The sequence below is a fragment of the Chelmon rostratus genome, chromosome 13 (genome assembly GCF_017976325.1).
Source record: "Chelmon rostratus isolate fCheRos1 chromosome 13, fCheRos1.pri, whole genome shotgun sequence".
NCBI lineage: Eukaryota > Metazoa > Chordata > Actinopteri > Chaetodontiformes > Chaetodontidae > Chelmon > Chelmon rostratus.
Window position 1 is genome coordinate 20,952,191 of NC_055670.1, and position 16,999 is coordinate 20,969,189.

At 43.2% G+C, this 16,999-nt stretch overlaps 1 protein-coding gene across 3 annotated transcripts in view; it reads right to left on the minus strand.

Moving 5' to 3' along the window:
- hdac4 (histone deacetylase 4) overlaps window positions 1–16,999 on the minus strand; it is a 122,658-nt gene that overhangs the window by 24,185 nt on the left and 81,474 nt on the right. For all 3 annotated transcript variants that reach the window (XM_041950205.1, XM_041950204.1, XM_041950206.1), the window contains 10 exons: window positions 16,463–16,676; window positions 15,439–15,656; window positions 10,875–11,147; window positions 9,261–9,447; window positions 8,692–8,825; window positions 7,712–7,814; window positions 6,187–6,233; window positions 3,132–3,239; window positions 1,388–1,443; window positions 1,022–1,109 (listed from right to left, as the gene is read on the minus strand). In XM_041950205.1, the coding sequence (XP_041806139.1) occupies window positions 1,022–1,109; window positions 1,388–1,443; window positions 3,132–3,239; window positions 6,187–6,233; window positions 7,712–7,814; window positions 8,692–8,825; window positions 9,261–9,447; window positions 10,875–11,147; window positions 15,439–15,656; window positions 16,463–16,676 (1,428 nt within the window). The remainder of the gene's footprint in view (window positions 1–1,021; window positions 1,110–1,387; window positions 1,444–3,131; window positions 3,240–6,186; window positions 6,234–7,711; window positions 7,815–8,691; window positions 8,826–9,260; window positions 9,448–10,874; window positions 11,148–15,438; window positions 15,657–16,462; window positions 16,677–16,999) is intronic.

Below are 16,999 nucleotides of genomic sequence, written 5' to 3' on the forward strand. Positions count from 1 at the left end.
CTCCTAGACACGACCGTCATACCTTCTTATAAATTACGTCGTCTATACTTTGGAGAAAAAAAAAGACAGCGTCTGACCCAAATAGCCGATATTTTGAGGCTTTTTCTCTCTCTCATAACAAGCACAGTGTTCAAGTTTTGGATGTTGTGCTGTTCTAATAATGGAATCATAGATTTGAACTGCACCCAGTGGTCTGATGGGCACATACATGTATTCCCGGGCTCGAGTGTGGTTTGTTTTACACCAGTTACAGCCAATATTACACTGGCTGCAATGTTCATTACCCTTCATATTGCAAAAACAATGAGGAGAACATGATGATTTTGATATTTTTAGAGCCTTATCATCGAGGGGTAAATTATTCTTTCTTCCTGAGGGGGGTGCTGAAGCAAAAGCCACAGTCACTAAAGCTCGAAAGGTTTGTCACGTAGGACGGTGAAATATACATACTAGCTATCAGCTGTCTGCAAAATTCAGAGTTGGAGAACAGGAAAGTTTATAAGGATATCATCAAAACATTGTTATTCATGCTTGTACAGCAAAGTTTGATGGAAATACCGCAATTAATTTTTGCCACAGTACGAACCAAACTAGGAATTATCCTCTGAAGACTACGGAGATCGATTCCACAGAGAGTACACACCAGTGCACAGATAGGTATTTAATATTAATTGTGGTAACATCTTCTTTCGGTTGAAAACAGAGGAAGATATTCTTTCCTCTATTAATGAGACAACATTTGTCCTTTTTGTCAGATGCAGATCCATTCTTCGAGACAGTTCAGTTACAACCTTATTGGAAAAACATTTTACTTTAACAGCAAGTAACCTGAAGTGATTTCTCTGTGATGATGCAACAAGACCTTAAACCCACATACTGTATGTGTCATTGGCAATTATACCAGGTTGGTGGAACGGAATCCAACTTATATCAAACCACTGAGAGAGAGGACGCTGTACACCTACGCACAGTTGTGCATCCTCCAAACAGATGGTAACCCACTGTTGGATGTGGAACTTACCCAGTCCACGATGAGGATTTTACTGACATTGAGCCTCTGCTGCAGGAGCTTGGCTGCTATGGCGACGGAGTTGAAGTAACAGAACCCCCTGAGACAGGACAGTGACAAGACATCGCTTATTAACTTTCTGAAATTACGTTTTCTTGAGCAATACTGTGCTTAAATATAGTCACGACTTTAAATTAAGAGCAACACATTCTTCAATGCAGAAATTAAGTAGAGATTTTAATATGCGCATGTACACGGGAATATACAACACAGTAAGCTTTTAGAGGAAAGCGACAGAGGAGGACATGCAGGGAAATTGTATGTTCTGACGGGAATTGAACTTAAGTGGAAATTTAAGGCATGAAGAAATGTTCTTACATGGGTGTACTCTCCTCAGCGTGGTGTCCGGGTGGTCGTACAACAGCAAAACCATTCTGTCAGGGAAAACAAAAATCATTCACACGCGCCACAATTCAAACACTACATTTTATCCTCTCACCACCATCCCACTACAAAAAAAAAAAATTAGTCTCTATGCATTAGTGGAGTATTTAAAACAGTTTCTCACGGGCGTAATAATTTAAAAGCGTGCACATATGCACACACAGACAGAGATGCTGACATCGGGTCAGTTAAGGGGAGCTTTGTTAAGACAGGGGCCTGCAGGACTCGTAGCATCTATTTTTGGGGCTCCCACTGCTACGTGGGGAGATTAGATAGATGTTCGGGCTGATGTAGAGCGAGGGAAGCTGGACTAATGATGTTGAGTCAGCTGCTGTGGATTAGCAGTCAGCCGAGAGTTTATTGTAGAGACAACAGGCTCAGCTGCTTTGAAGACACTTGGTTAATGCAGGCAGCGTGATACAGTATGTACGTAGGTGTGTGAGAGACAAGGGGAAGGTGGATTGTTTCTCTACGCAGACGAAAAATAACAACAGACTGAAAATAGACACGAGGAGCGAAATAGCAAGTAACAGATGGAGAGACAGAAGTGTGTGTGTGTGTGTGTGTGTGTGTGTGGAGTAGATTTATGCATTCTGTGGAGTTCAGAGAGTTGTTGGTGCAGGTGGAATTTGGTCATTTGGCTGCGGAGGCTCCTCAGAGGACCATCTGTACGTGTGTAAGCATGTGTGTGCGTGAATGTGTGCGCGTGCATGAGCGTGTGTACACATATGTGCATGTATGTGTTAAGATCAGGTTAAGATGAGGGCAAGTCGATACTTGTGAACTTTAACCTTCACTGGAGCAAGTCCATATTATTGATGCTTCAGTTAAGTTTAGCATTTTTCCTCCTGGGATGTGAGCCATTTGACCTTCCCTTTAAACGCTAATACGGCCGATCACACAATGTACTACATAGAAAGGCCAGACCATTATTTCTCAAAAGTATAATAATGCCCGCATGTAGAAGAGGTACTAAACACTAGCACAGCTAGCTAACACTAAGTGCGACGGCTGCTCTGCAGGTGGCTGTGGTGTAACACTAATAAAACAGGCCTGTTAGTGGGGACTGTTGGCATTTGCAGTGCCAGTGTGCCGGGCCTCCCTGCTGGGTTCAAACAGTAAGCAGCCATTGCCACAGACACAGGAAGGCTGGCTGGTGGGCAAAGCATGACGGGGGAGGGGATGTCTGTCTGGGAGGTGCTAACGAGACTCTGGGATAGGAAAATCTGGAAGGAGGTTTCTTGTTTCTTAAGGTGTGAATGGACCAACCTATAATCCAATAATCCATGTGTGGATGGTTTGATTAATCCATTTGCAAATATTCTCAAATAAAGGTTTACCTAATCATCCATGTGCATTAAGCTTTTGCTCTGCCTCGCTCTCCGCGTCTGAAATGTAACTCAGCTGGAAAATGGAGAGTCGAACCTGACAGGCAGACTAAAATCAAAACCTTCAAAGTTAGTCACAGATCTATTTTGGTGGAGTCCATCTGAGCTTTGTTTCATGTTGGCTCCATCTTAAAAGGTTATTAAATGCACACACAGAATTACCCACATATAAAGGCCACACAGACATGACAAATGCACAACATCCTTCAGTAATTCCAATGCCTAAAAATAAAACCCCAAACAGTCGTGACTTTGCTGCTCATTTGTCTCGACAAAGCGTCCGAACTAACCTTCAGCTCTGCCGATGCTACTTTGAAGACGAGCTCCACAACCGAGCCGACGGCCAGACGAGCAGCGCTGGACGAATGGACCTCATTCCAAATAGTGTCACTGTCCACCTGCAAACACAATCACACGCGCGCACATGCAGTCATCTGTTGTTTATATCACTTTTCTTTTTTCAAAGGAGCAAAAAAAATATGCAACTTTGTACTGTTTTCCATTTATTTAGGGGTATTTGATGGTGCGGTTTACAGTACTTCAGTGGGACAGCAATTGTAAAACTGCGAGGACACTTGAAATCATTTAGCCTGTGCTATTTCACATCAAAGTTAGTCTTTGAAAATGGCAGTTTAGCGACTGCTGGAAAATGTTTTCACTGACATGGAGAGAAAACAATAGAGCGAGGAAGCGTGAGGCAGTAACACATTTAGAAGCTTACTCATATGGACAAATGGTCAAAGCTGCACGTACGAAAACAGACAGCATCATTTCTGAGTGTTTACTTTAGCACGCTAAGGAGCGAGTGCAACGTGATGCCTCATTCTGGCATTTACTGTAATTTCATGTGTCAATTTTAGGGTGAAGGGAAGCCAATGAGTTGAAAAAATTAATATAGAGATGAAATCAGTATCAATTAAATGTATTTTTTACTTCAGATACGAAGTCCTGGGTGGAAAATTTTACATGTTATATATATATTGCTGCTGATTTACAATTCACCTAAAAATGTAAAAGACAGAAAAATTTAAGTCTGAATAGAAACAAACAGGGAATTCTGTTTTTATTTGTTTATTTTAGAGAGTGAACATAAGATTTCACCATTGATTTTTTTATAATTGTGTGTGGGTGGGTGAGTGTGTGTGTGTGCTTGCGTGCGCGTTTAAGTATGTTCACACACAGACCATTCAGTGGTCAAGCCTGATTAATGCTGAGGCACGCTCGGCCCTCAGCCCCAATCACAACAGAACATCCACACACGCACACGCACACACACGCACACACACAGGCGTACTGTACAAGCCAAATGGACCACAATATTCTATGGGATTGATTGTAAGCAGGGCCGTGCACAGGATAATATACACACCCTCCATCAGGCATGGCAGATACTGCAGGCAGATGGAGCATATGATAAACACAGAGAGAAGAAGCTGGCAGAGGAAAAGAAGAAAAGGAAGGTCTGTATGTCAATGTGTTTGAACTGTACACACATGTGCGGAGCGGCCGATGCCAGAGCTCGAGCGAGGCTTTCTGATGTAATCCCGGGACTCTTCTACTCTGAATATGTCAACTTTAACCAGACAGACAACTGGCCTTTTCATCCACACTGACGGCCTTTCAGTCAGTCAACTGGCCGACTGGGACGTTAACCCCTGCCACCCAGCCAGCCCTTCTCCGTCCTTCAACCAGTCAGCCCGTTCAGCGACTCAACAGCTTTTCACGCACTTTACTCTCCTCTTGTCTCCAGCGACAGGAGCGATGAAGCTTGGAGGAGGACTCCATAATAACATCCACAGGGACGAAAGGGGCTCTTTTTAAGTTGTGCCAAGAAGGACTGTCATGAAATGAAAGTGCGGTGCATTTACCATAGACTTAAAAACTAAAAAGCAGGGAGTGAGGAGGTATAGGGAGTGACTGATGGAGGCGAATGTGAAGACAGAGTAAGTGGAAGACACGCTATGTAGTAGCCGAGTCAGTGATTGAGCGAGCGAGCAAATGAAGAGCCAAGTGAGTGAGTGAATGGGAAACTGAATCATATATACAAGTCAGGTTAATGAGCACAAACAGATGCTGCTCTGAAGCAGCATGTGGAGACTGAGTGGTTTATTATTTCCCATGTTGATGTTAGTTTTGCCTCGAGCCAGGAGCGGGACACAAGCTAGTCAGGAGGAAGTGAAAGGGAAGGTGTGTGTGTGTGTGTGCGTGTGTGTGTCGGCGGTAGAAAAGAGCGGGAACGTGCTGGTATGACAGAATGATGGTTCTCCGCAGGCTGACAGCCTAATTTCAGCCCCCTTCCTCTGTAAACGTGTGTGTGTGTGTGTGTGTGACTTGTATTTGTGTGTATGACAGGAAGACAACAATTTGGCCCCATTTGCCATTATAAAGAGCAGAACAGAGCAGCGCGGAGCCCGGGCTCGTCTTGTTCCCACCACAGCAGCAGCAGCAGTAAGCCCCCAGGGTGGGAGGAAGGGGGGAGAGGGAGAAAAGAGAGAGACAGCCAGGAGGTATGGATGGCATGTAAAGAGAGCGATGTAGAGGGAGCGAGGAAAGAGCACTGTAGGTGCATGAAGGTGGGTTGGTGATGGCTGGCCTTTCTCACACACACACACACACACACACACACACACACACACACACACACACACACACACACACACACACACACACACACACAGGTGTGAGACTGTTCCAACATATCGGTTTCAAAAGACAGCACTTCCAACAACTGCCTTAGCACACAAACATCCCCAAACACAGTGCTGTGCACACAAACAAAAACATACCCCCCACCATACCAATGCGCACACACACACACGCACACGCACACGCACACACACACACACACACACACACACACACACACACACACAGCTCGTATGCTGAAAACATCTGGTTATAATTACAAACACGGCGGAAAGGCAAGCAACAGCTTTTGTTGCCTCTGGTCCTTGAGGGGCGGTGTGTGTGTGTGTGTGTGTGTGTGTGTGTGTGTGTGTGTGTGTTTGTTCGGTGGAATGAGAACAAATGGGACCATTATTTAGGCGGGGGGCAGAGAGAGAGTGTGGGCGAAGGGAAACACAGCTATTATACTACTATTTGATGATGCTGAAACTATGCTCGTTTGTTTCATCACAAAGTCTGATGCAGCAGTGCCAGCCGGGTATTGATTAGATTAACACAATGTTGTAAAAACGCTACAGTCTATTACAACAATTTTCCACTGAATAAACTAGCGTGACTAACACTGGCAATTTCCAAGTAATATCAGGCACACAAATTACGAATACTTAATTACATAGTGAATATTTGTAAAATGACTTAAGCTTGGCTTAACTTACTCACCCCTATGCCTCCACATGGTAACCTCACAAACATGGGACTCACTGAGCCTGAAACAGAAAGAAAGACAGGGAGGATAAGAAAGAGCAGTTGAGAAAAAGAGAAAGAAAGAGCGAAAGGTTGCCAGGTGAGGGGGCAACTTTCTGGACTCGCAGGCACAAACGGGTGCATGACCCCTGAAACGGAGCATTTGACTTTCTGACCTAATCTAACAGCAAGTGTATACAGGGGGCATGGTTTAATTGGGAGAGGTGAAGGGAAAAAAAAAGCATTTGATAATCAAACCCTCCCCTTCTCTTCAGGGGGAATCATGATTTTAGGCCAGCAAGAGATTTGTTTTGTCACAGAAAGTGGAAATGAATAAGCTTCAGTTTTCTGACAGGTCAGAAAATAAACAGAGAGGTAGCAGGTCTGGAAAATACTATTTCCATAATGACAAAACCTTTATTTTTTATGTCAAATTAAACTGCATGCAAAACTTTTTATGTTAAACAGATCAAGCTTTTGACTTCAGCAGATGTTGAACTCTATTGCTTCTGAATTTAATCTGACTACCGTACCCCGTTAATACATTTTTCTAGACTTTTTTCAATCTAAAATGTAAAACATTAAACTAATGTGAATCTACTGCTGACAACTGGATTAGTGTAAAGTTTCATGAGTAGGGTAGCAGACCTCTGAAGCTCAACTGGCAAAGTGTGGCACTCGCATTAGCAAGGTTAGGGGTCTCATTCAGCCAAAATACATGTGCTCAGCAGTGTCTGACAAAACGAAACAATCCCTATCCAGATATTTAATATGGTGTATATGAATACTTTAATCCCTGACTGGATGCCACCTTTCTGGGTTTGCAACAAATTGCATTTCCACTTTCTTCTTCTCCATTTTCATTTCTTTCTGCGTGCAAAACCACCTGTAGGCTGAACCCTACACAGGAGTATCTGGTAATTCTCCAGTGTAAGCAGTAATAATAAGGGGAATTTACGTCTCCACTGGAATGAAAGCTAAGATGACCACTGGGGTTTGCCCCTTAGGTTCTGAACACAGACTCGCACATACACACACACAGACTGCCTAGGCTACACCTGCACTTGAAGCCACAAAGGCCAGACCTAAGTGACTAAGCAGCCTGTGCGACTTTTAGTTAACAAGCTTCAGTGGGTCCTCACCTTATCGTAACACCTCCAGGACTTTATTAGATTGGACCTTTTGTTATGACACGGTTTAAGCATTAAAGCAGATTCCTTTAGCAGACGCTGCAGATTCACGGCATTAGCATGAAGGACTTAGTCTGAGGTTTTGCCTGCTGTATGTAGCATGTATACATGTGCGTCAATATGTGCAGTGTGTCGTCTGCTTTGCACTAAATCTTTGATTATTAATGTTTATCTCAGCACTCAGGTGTTCACAGCAGGTGGTCGACAGCATGGCTGGCAGTCAGACTGCCTAGAAATCCATGCTGCTAGATCAGATGTTGGAAATGATCGTGTTTGGGAACTTGTGTGGGTGTATTCATGTGTTGTCTTACAGTCTAGTTTCTGCCGCAGTGGGTTTGTTCCGTACAGCAGGACGTGGGCTTCAGAGTGGACCGTCTGTAACTCCTCCAGCGAGGCCTTTCGACCGCGGATACACTGGTCACAGAGTAGGATAGAGAAGAAGAAACAGATGAAATAAATGAGACAGAGAGAGACAAATAATGCATTTAGTTAAAACTCTGCACTCAATATCCAAACTGCCAGAGTCGCCCAAAAAGATAGCAAGGATAGAGCGAAGCGCTGCATGAAGGTAATCACATTGTTCAGGGTGGGTCTTACACTCATATAGTGCATATACAAAGTTCCAATTGTGTCTGCATGTATAAGAATTTAAAAGGTGAAATTAGTTCATTTTCAAGCCATAACCTCAAAACGCTTTGCTTTGATTGGTAAAGCTGATTGTCAAAAGAAAATGGCTACACACTGCCCCCATATGGTCATCATAAGAACCTACATGTCAGGCTTTAAGAGTGATTTACAATATTGACTTTAAAAAGTTCGTTCAGTATAGAAAGAAACAGTACACACCAGGTGGACACACATTAAAAACATTTCTGCATCTGTATAAAAACCATGAAAAGTGACTGTATGTGCTACCTCTAAATAACATTGTCAGTTCTTATTATTAGTTTTGGCCTGTGTCACAATTTAAGATCAAAGACTGAGAAGGGCCACAATTTACCTCTGAATGTGGGCTACCTCTCTGTTCGTTTAATTATCTCCACTGTTACGACACTGTGCACGTGCCAGACTATTTCCTGGACCATATTCCATGATTTAATGGGAGGGTGGAAAAATATACGTACAGTGTAGTTTAAATGAAAGAGGAGGACAGAATCATACCAGAACAAACTTTTGAAAACTTTTTTTTGATACCTGACTCACTGTAGCTCCAGTACAGAAAAGGCTTTATTTCTTGTATTATATACATTGTGTCTATTAGCACTGTGGTCAAATGTAACTGTGGCCTCACCTCGCAGTGCGCCCGCAGGCCTGTCTCCTGTAGTCGGGACCAGATACTCTGGATGCGGCCAGCATGCTCTGGGTGACTGGTGGTGTTCCCACACATACACTGGTGCTTTTGCATCAAAGAGTCATACACCAGACCTGAAAACGCACAGAGCATCGTACACAAACACACATAGTTTCAGAGTAATTGTACATCTTTGACAACAAGGACAGGAACAGTTTCCTATAATGACACCACAGGTCTTATGGTGTGATTATCTATTACGCTTGCTTCATCATAAAGAGAGCTCATGTAGAGCCGTTCCAGAGAGATGAGGTGATTCTGGACAGCAAATTGCACTTGTAGCGGTTTATATCATCAGCCTTGTGCATATACACAGCCAGTGTATGATGTCTCATCATGCTGTGTGGTTCCCCCTAACCTGCAATCAGCAGGATGAAAATGTGTCCCTAGATTGCTGTTTGCCACTCTTTTTTATGACAGATCTCTGTGTGACAGCAGCGTACACACCAATGAAAAGCTGCAGTGTGTGTGTGTGTAAGACCCATATCATTATCATTTTTTCAACAGACCTGTGGTAAATCGAGGCTTGGCAGGCGGCTCTTGTACGACCATGGGGAAGGAGGCGGAGGCTGGAGATGACTGGGCCCTGGAGAGGGGGCGGTGTCCGGCGAAGCTGACCGATAACCCGGCAGCTTCCACGGAGGCTTGGTAGTTCCTCAGCTGGTGGATACGCTGCTGCTCTAACAGCAAAGCCTGCTGCTCAAATACACACACACACACACACACACACACACACACACACACACACGCTGCATAACTGCTGGACTGCAATTTCTTTCTCTTGCCAGAAGATGGCACTATATACTTGCAAATACACAGCTGCTGTATGCATTCACACAAGTTGATAGTGAGTTACACAGTTACATAGTGGTTTTCTGTTTTATACAGTACTCACATAATAACACCATATACATATAGCAGTCATTTAAGGAAATCTGTCACATTTAATTGACAGGTTATTAACGTAGAGGTCTTAAATAGCCTTCAGGTGAAAAGACTAAACATAAAGCTGTCTTTTGACAAGGATAACAAATACTATTAACCTAAAAGCACTTTTTTCTCAATTTGACTTCACATAATGATTACTGTCATCATGTAACTATAAAGGGAGCAGCCGAGAACACTAGACAAATAATAAACCATAAACCAAACTCCTTACAAGACAGCAAGCAAAGTGAAAAATGAATTTTTTTTTTTTCACTTCTTAATGATTTCATCTGAAAGAGCCTCATGTAAGTGCTTGGAAACTTGGAAATATGCAGCTGATGTTTCCACTCAAAAGAGTCTCACCAAGCAATCCTGTTGTTCAATTCTGATGGGCGTGTCTGCTTACACTATGGGCGCCATGGCGACAGTGAGAGGAGTGCCTGATTGAATTTGGCTGAGCGGACAGCAGGGATGGGCGAGACAGATGAGGACACGGTCTCCTCACTGTGTACGGGTGTGCACGTGTGTGCATGCGCCCACAGATATCGAGTGTAAGCAATATAGAGAAAGAGAACGTACAGAATGTTGTATGGGTCCATGGGTAAGTAATGCAAAACTGGAGACTGTGTGCAATAGAGGCTTTTTGTGTGTGGGTGTACGGTGTGTATTTTGAAAGCATGAGAATGTGATTGTCCTTATGGAGTCGTGTTAGGGAGCAGTGTGGAGGAGGTGCACATGCCCTGAGCCATTCATAGAAAACACACTACTCTGCATTGTATAATGTAGTAAGGTAACGTAGTGTGTGCAAGGATGTTTTGGGGGAAAAAAAACAAAACAAATACAGCTTAAAATATTCTGGAGAGTGGGCAGTCAGGAAGGATCCAATGCAGAGTGGAATGTTTCATTCAGTCACTGCTGGCTCCATCTGTCACTGCTGTCAGACAATGCTCATCTATTTTCCTTAAAACCAATAAAAAAGACTCCTACATAGTGTCAAGTTATCGTTACTTTGAACATGGATGCATACATGATGATAGCGTTACTGCGAAGGGACCTGATGCCGACTTGGGATGCATGTAAGAATGAAATCTGCAAGTTTTAATCTTTTTATTTGTACTCTGGATTTTCTGAAAAGCAGATTATTGGTTCTCAGGGTCCTCCTCCTTCTCCTCACCTCCTTCTCCTCGCATCCTTACCTGGCGGAACAGGAAGTCCTTCTCGGCCTGCCTTTCCCTCTGCTCCCTCTCCTCCTGCTCTTGGGGGTCTGGGGGCTCCTGCTTGATGACCAGCCCTCGCAGAGGCCCCGTCTCCTGCACAGACGTAGAGGAGGACGATGATGAAGAGGAGGAGAGCCCCTGGTGCTCCCTGAGTTCCTCTTCTGTTTCCTCTGGGTGGCTCTGGTGTTGCCTGGCTGGCCCTGAGGTGCTGGAGCTTGCAGCCGAGACCTGATCGCAGGGCTTGGACATGATCTAGGGGATGAGAAGTTCAGGTGAGAGGTTTTACGGCACATTACTATGATCACATTTCCAGTGGGTCCTGTAGGCTTAAAATAAACAAAATCAAGGAAAACTCTCGGATAAAAGCTGTCCACCAATTTTCAGGTCAATTTTGAGGAATGAAGTGATATTAATATGAGTTATAGGGCTAATAGAAAGCTTAAAAAAAGAACCAGTGCCTGTAAATAGCAAAACCGGACTCAGTGAACCATATATAGTGTAGAAAATGTTAGATACTGCCATGGGTTTAGTTTCAAAAATGGGGGAACATATACATTATTACATATATATTAAAGCCTGGAGCCTGGAATCTGGCCTCATATGTCTCATTACAGGAAACAAATGATTAAAGTTTCAGGAAACAAAGAGAACTTAAGCTTCAACAACATGAGAGAAGGGGGGGCTTGTCCTCTTAACTGAGAGAACATCAGGGACAACAATGTATGACGCACCGCTTTAACAAGTGTTGGTCAACTGAAGATGTTTTTCATTCCAAAAATAGCTGACTGATTAGTTCAAGCACAAAAAAAAACAAAATGTAAACACCAAACAAAAGCTTACGTTAGCCAGGCACTCGTACTTTTTGTCCAAACGGAGATAAACAGGCCCTGTACTCTGAACTCTGATATGTTGTTAATTTATTGAAAAACTCCTCAATGTATCTCCGTGACGGTATCTCTCAATTCATACACAGGTAGAGGAGAAAACTGAGCAAAGGACATGAGGGAGACAGAGAGGAAGAATCATAGAGGGGCGATTGTGGGAATCTTGTTGTGGCAGCTGTCCCTGTCCCTGTCGTCAAGGACCTCAACCTTGATGCGTAGGTCATGATTGGAGTGGACCACTGTTTGTGCATGGAACACACACACACTCACAAACACACACACAAAGACACACACACTTGGCTGGCATATTGCCCAGGGAACAGTCCATTGACGTCAGAGAGCAGGCTCTTGCCTCATCCCAGTCCCTCTTCTCCAAACAAACTCAAAACACTCATCCACTCCTGCTGCTCTGATTCTCATTCTTCCTCTCTCTCTTGCTTTGCTCTCTTTCTCCGCTTCCAACCCTCCTTTTTAACAGAGGAAATAGTTGCTGGGACGTGAACCATAAGGAGGACAGACACTGCATAAGCCCACTGAATCGTTTGGGGGACAGCGAGAGCAGGCGGTGGAGAAGGGAAGGTGGTTGTATACACAAATACTTGACTCTAGTTGACTCTCGTCACTATCTGTCTATGTTTCTCACAACAATATCATGTAAGTGAATACACCACAGAATTGCCTTAGCTGTCTCAGGTAATTAATGGTAGGCAGCAGGCCGGAGTTGGATCCATTTCAAGATTCTTTCATTCCTTTCTTTGCTGCCAGCATGCCCGGCTGTTAAGGCCAACTTTTAAAGTTAGCAGGAAGGGCCCCTTTTCATTGCTGACTTGACTAAAAACTGTGAACAAGGCTGCGGATGATTCATGCTTTACAAAGTGGTGGATGTCCGATGGTGAATGAGGAAAATCAATGAAACTAAACACACTGTTCCACGGGGGCATTTCTAAAGATAGTTTGTGATCCTGAACTCACGCATACTGTAAAGTATCAAATTTAATGGCAGGCGCAATGATCTTATCTCTGTAATAAAAACTGGTATTAAAACGATTCAGCAGGGGCATGCTGCTATACTTCCTCATGTTAAATAAAAAATGTATTGCAAGTGTATTGTTTTCCAGAACCTGACTTTTTATTAAGCAACAATCAATAGCATTTCTTGGGGGTACTTCAACATCTTGCTGTGTTGTTCCAGAGGCAGAAAAGAGACAAAACAATGTAAAGACTAGCTGGGGACATGTGATTTATTTATATTACATTTTGTAAGAATGGGACTCCTGGGTATAATTCCAGTGACTGTAGACCAGCCATATGGCAGCAAGATGGATTTTTGCAACAGCGAGGAAAAACAAGTATTTGAGATGTCTGCATTGAGACGTCTGTAGATGCCACTGTCAGAACCTGTTTTGCAGCTGTGGGTGATTTTACTGTTAGTGCACCCATAAATAACAGCATTAATAAGTTGGCGGGTTATGGTGCCAATACTTTGACTGTGCATCATCGCTGCTACTATTACACAACTCACTTGCTCAAGGTTATTCTTACTTAGTCACTGATTTCTGCTTTTGATAAAGTGATGCAAAGGCTCGAATTAAAGCTGGCAAACCACTGAATGTAGCAGAAGCTGCTAAACTGTCACACAATGAAAGTGAACTCTACACATACTCCAGCTGATATTTGGAGTATGGACATGAAATGACAGATCATTTAAGTGAATGGACCTTTTCAAGCTATACAGAGAATTGCCTGGCACACAGTTAACAGAGCAACCCCCATCCTCTCCATCACTCTGCAGCTACAACTTGTCACTGAAGTTAACTGAATGCTTACAATTTGAGAAAAGCTGAACAGAACAAAAAAAAAAAAAAGTTTTCCTGAACAGTGTGGGAAATGGTTATCATTCCAATCATTAGGCACAAAATACGGCACACTCTGGACAGGCTGCCAGTCTATCACAGGGCTGACACACTAACTGTGAAGACAAACATACAGCATTCAAACCTATCAGGTGCCAGAGGCGCTAGAGGAAACCACACCAACACACAAACTGTACACAGAGAGGCCTCAGCTGGACAGCAGGTTCAGACCTGGTACCTGCTTCCTGAGAGGCTGAACCACCATGCCAGCAGCCCTTATTCCAAAAGAAACTACAGTAAAAGTGAGCATCATCTGGAACATGTTTTTATACCTATTAGATGTTGATTCTCAGTGATCGAACAGAGACTTTGAATGTGAAGCTTCTTCAAAACAGATTGGTGGAGTTTACAGTACTAATTCTGCTGATGACAGAGTTTTAAGCATGCGGTTTGAATTTCTGAGACTAAAAACCTTTGATCTGTCTGTATTACATCAACGCAATAATCATTTGAGAAAGGGGCCCTTGTTGTCTGTGAATACAGCTTTTGTCCATGTGATACTGTGACACCTCGCTGTCACTTGACAAATTGTGCAGCCAGTTCTTGTTAAAGGAAATTCAAGTTCACAGAAAAGTACACAGACACATTTAAAAGCAGGCAGGAAGCAAACATTACTTGTGTTTCATTAGGCAGCTTTATTTGTTTGGAGATCTTATTTGCTGTGCGCTGATGTATTAACTGGTTATTATCTAACTCCAATGGCTGCAGTAAATATCTTCATTAACATGGATCTACATTGAGTGGTCTGTGATTTGACACACTGAATTAGGGAAGGAATCCTGTTTCACACATGCACAATGAATTTAAAGCACTGGGCCAGAACATGCCCACAATAATTAGAGGTACCCTTTTGTGATTTTGCAAATCTTCCAGATTAACAGAGTTCAGGCCATTCTAACTGAGAATCAGGGTGTTTTTTTTAATAAGAAAACAACCACACCCACAGCCTAGAGCATTTAAAATGTCATGTTACAACATCGTTGTCGTTACACATAATAATCACAATGGCTCAAACACAGTTGCTGTGTTTTAATATGTAATGCAAACTCATTAGACACAATTCTCATTCTACGTGGCTTGGAAAAGAGCATTAACACAAATTAATGCAACATGAAAGTAATCTGGTTTTACACCTAAGCTTGACTTAATTAGCTGGAGTCACAACCGCGTGGAGTCCTGAAGCCTAAAGATCCTACAGGAATTTCACCACACACACATACAGATGCACACACAAGCACAAACAACCATCTCCTGCTCAACAATGACGTTATAATGCTGCAAATCCCCTCATCACCTTGTGCACACACACACACGCACACACACACTCTTCCACGCACACCCACAATGACACAGTGAGTCACACTTCCTGTGTGACCATATATGGAGGCAGCTTCCTCTGGAGCACAGTTGCCAGGGTGACAGGAAGAAGTAGGGATACACGAACGGAGACAAGAAACACTTGCTAAAAGACTTGCTGATTGCAAGCTGAGCCATCCTTCTCTTGGAGCAAAGACAGGATTCACGGACATTAAACAAATCAGCGTCAAGTAGATGGACAAATACTCTTACACACACGCATGCACTCAGACCTAAACACACACATATTGCACATATAGCTGGCTGCTCCACCACAGCAGTTCAAATGTTGCCTTACATACCATTCTTGACACACGTATGTAAAAAGCACCGCAGGGACGTTCCTAATGACTGCCCGTATGTGGCCCTAACCAACACACACTGAGCTACCTTGTTGATGATGTGCTGCTGCTGCTGCTGTTGGAACTGTTGTTTGTGTTTCTCCAGGAACTGCTGGTGCTGCTGCTGGACCACCAGCTGCTGCAGGGCCTGGGCCTGGCCACACTGCTGCTGGGGCAGAGGGGCTGACTGGGTTCTTCCCAATGGACGGTGGCCCCGCGCAAGCTTGGATACAGAGGGTGATGGCAGTGGGAGGCCACCCAGACCAACTATGTTTAACATAGAGAGGTTACAGGAGAGCATTGTTAGCATTTTTTAGAATCTATAAGCTTAGTGTAGTTTTGGCCGTCATTATTGCTTGTGCATATATTTCATTGGCCAGTGTAGTGTACAGATATAAAGCAGGGAGACGATGACATGGCTGGAGACTTCACATTGGGGTACACAGGGGCATTGCAACATGAAGAGCTGGAATCACTACCCACAAATGTCAGTAGTAATTTTAGTAAAGTAATTTTAGATGCAATACAGAGTTCGGCTATTTTTTTTTATCACTAAGTTGCAACAGAGGATTATTATACTGGACAGTTTGGGTACATTTATCTTCATTTTCACTTCCAAGCAATTCAAATTAATTACTACCTTTGTGTAAAAAAAAAATGTCTGATGCATCATGATTGTGATGCCCTGAAGACCCTAAAATCACTCATCTAAAATCACTGCAATTAAGCTACTGAGTGAAGTTTCATCATTACTAATGACTGCAAAGCTTACAAAAATGAGTTCCAGGTCATAAAAAAAGAAGCAATTTTCCTTTGAGAGGATGTGTAGACACCACACAGGGGACATTACATCTAAGAATTGTGCTGTCTTGCTTAAAAATAAATTAATACTAACTACTTACTTACAATATTTACATTTCTATCACTTTAAAAACTTCAAAAGCAAAAGCAAAAATATAGAAGACTGTATATTATGGCAAAATGTTAATTAATAATAATGATGATAATAATAATAATAATAATAAGACACCAGCTACTGACTGCTGAGAAGTGAAGTTGCAGTAAATACTGACCCATTGGATTGTGGCCCTGCTCCAGCAGTACCATGTGTTGGAGAAGGGGGCTGTGACCAGCCGTGCCCCCTCCAGCCCCCTCCCTGTCCAAAGCAGAAGATGCCAAGTAGGAGGGCAGGTGGGCAGTGGGCAGGAATGGAGGGGTCAGAGGAATGCCCTGCTGTAACGCAGGCAATGCCAGGCGACTGTCACCATCTTGGTGTCCTGATACCACCTACAAAGAGGGAGAGAGAGAAAGAGACACAAGGATGGAGAAGGAAAGAGGCAGGCAGACACATAGAGAGACAGATGGACAAAGAAAGGTCAAATGAGACAGAATGGCAGCGAGATGGAGAGAGAGAATCAGAGGGAGAGACAGACATGTAAGGCATCTTCATGCCAAAAATCATTGATAAGAGCTTTGTTTTTTTTGTTTTTCTATGCACAAGTGGAAACCCAGTTTAGACTTGGCATACTTAATGTGCACAGACTATCCTGAAAGATAACAACTCAGTGATAGTTGATTCTAATGAACCCATTATTATTCTCTGTAGTAAA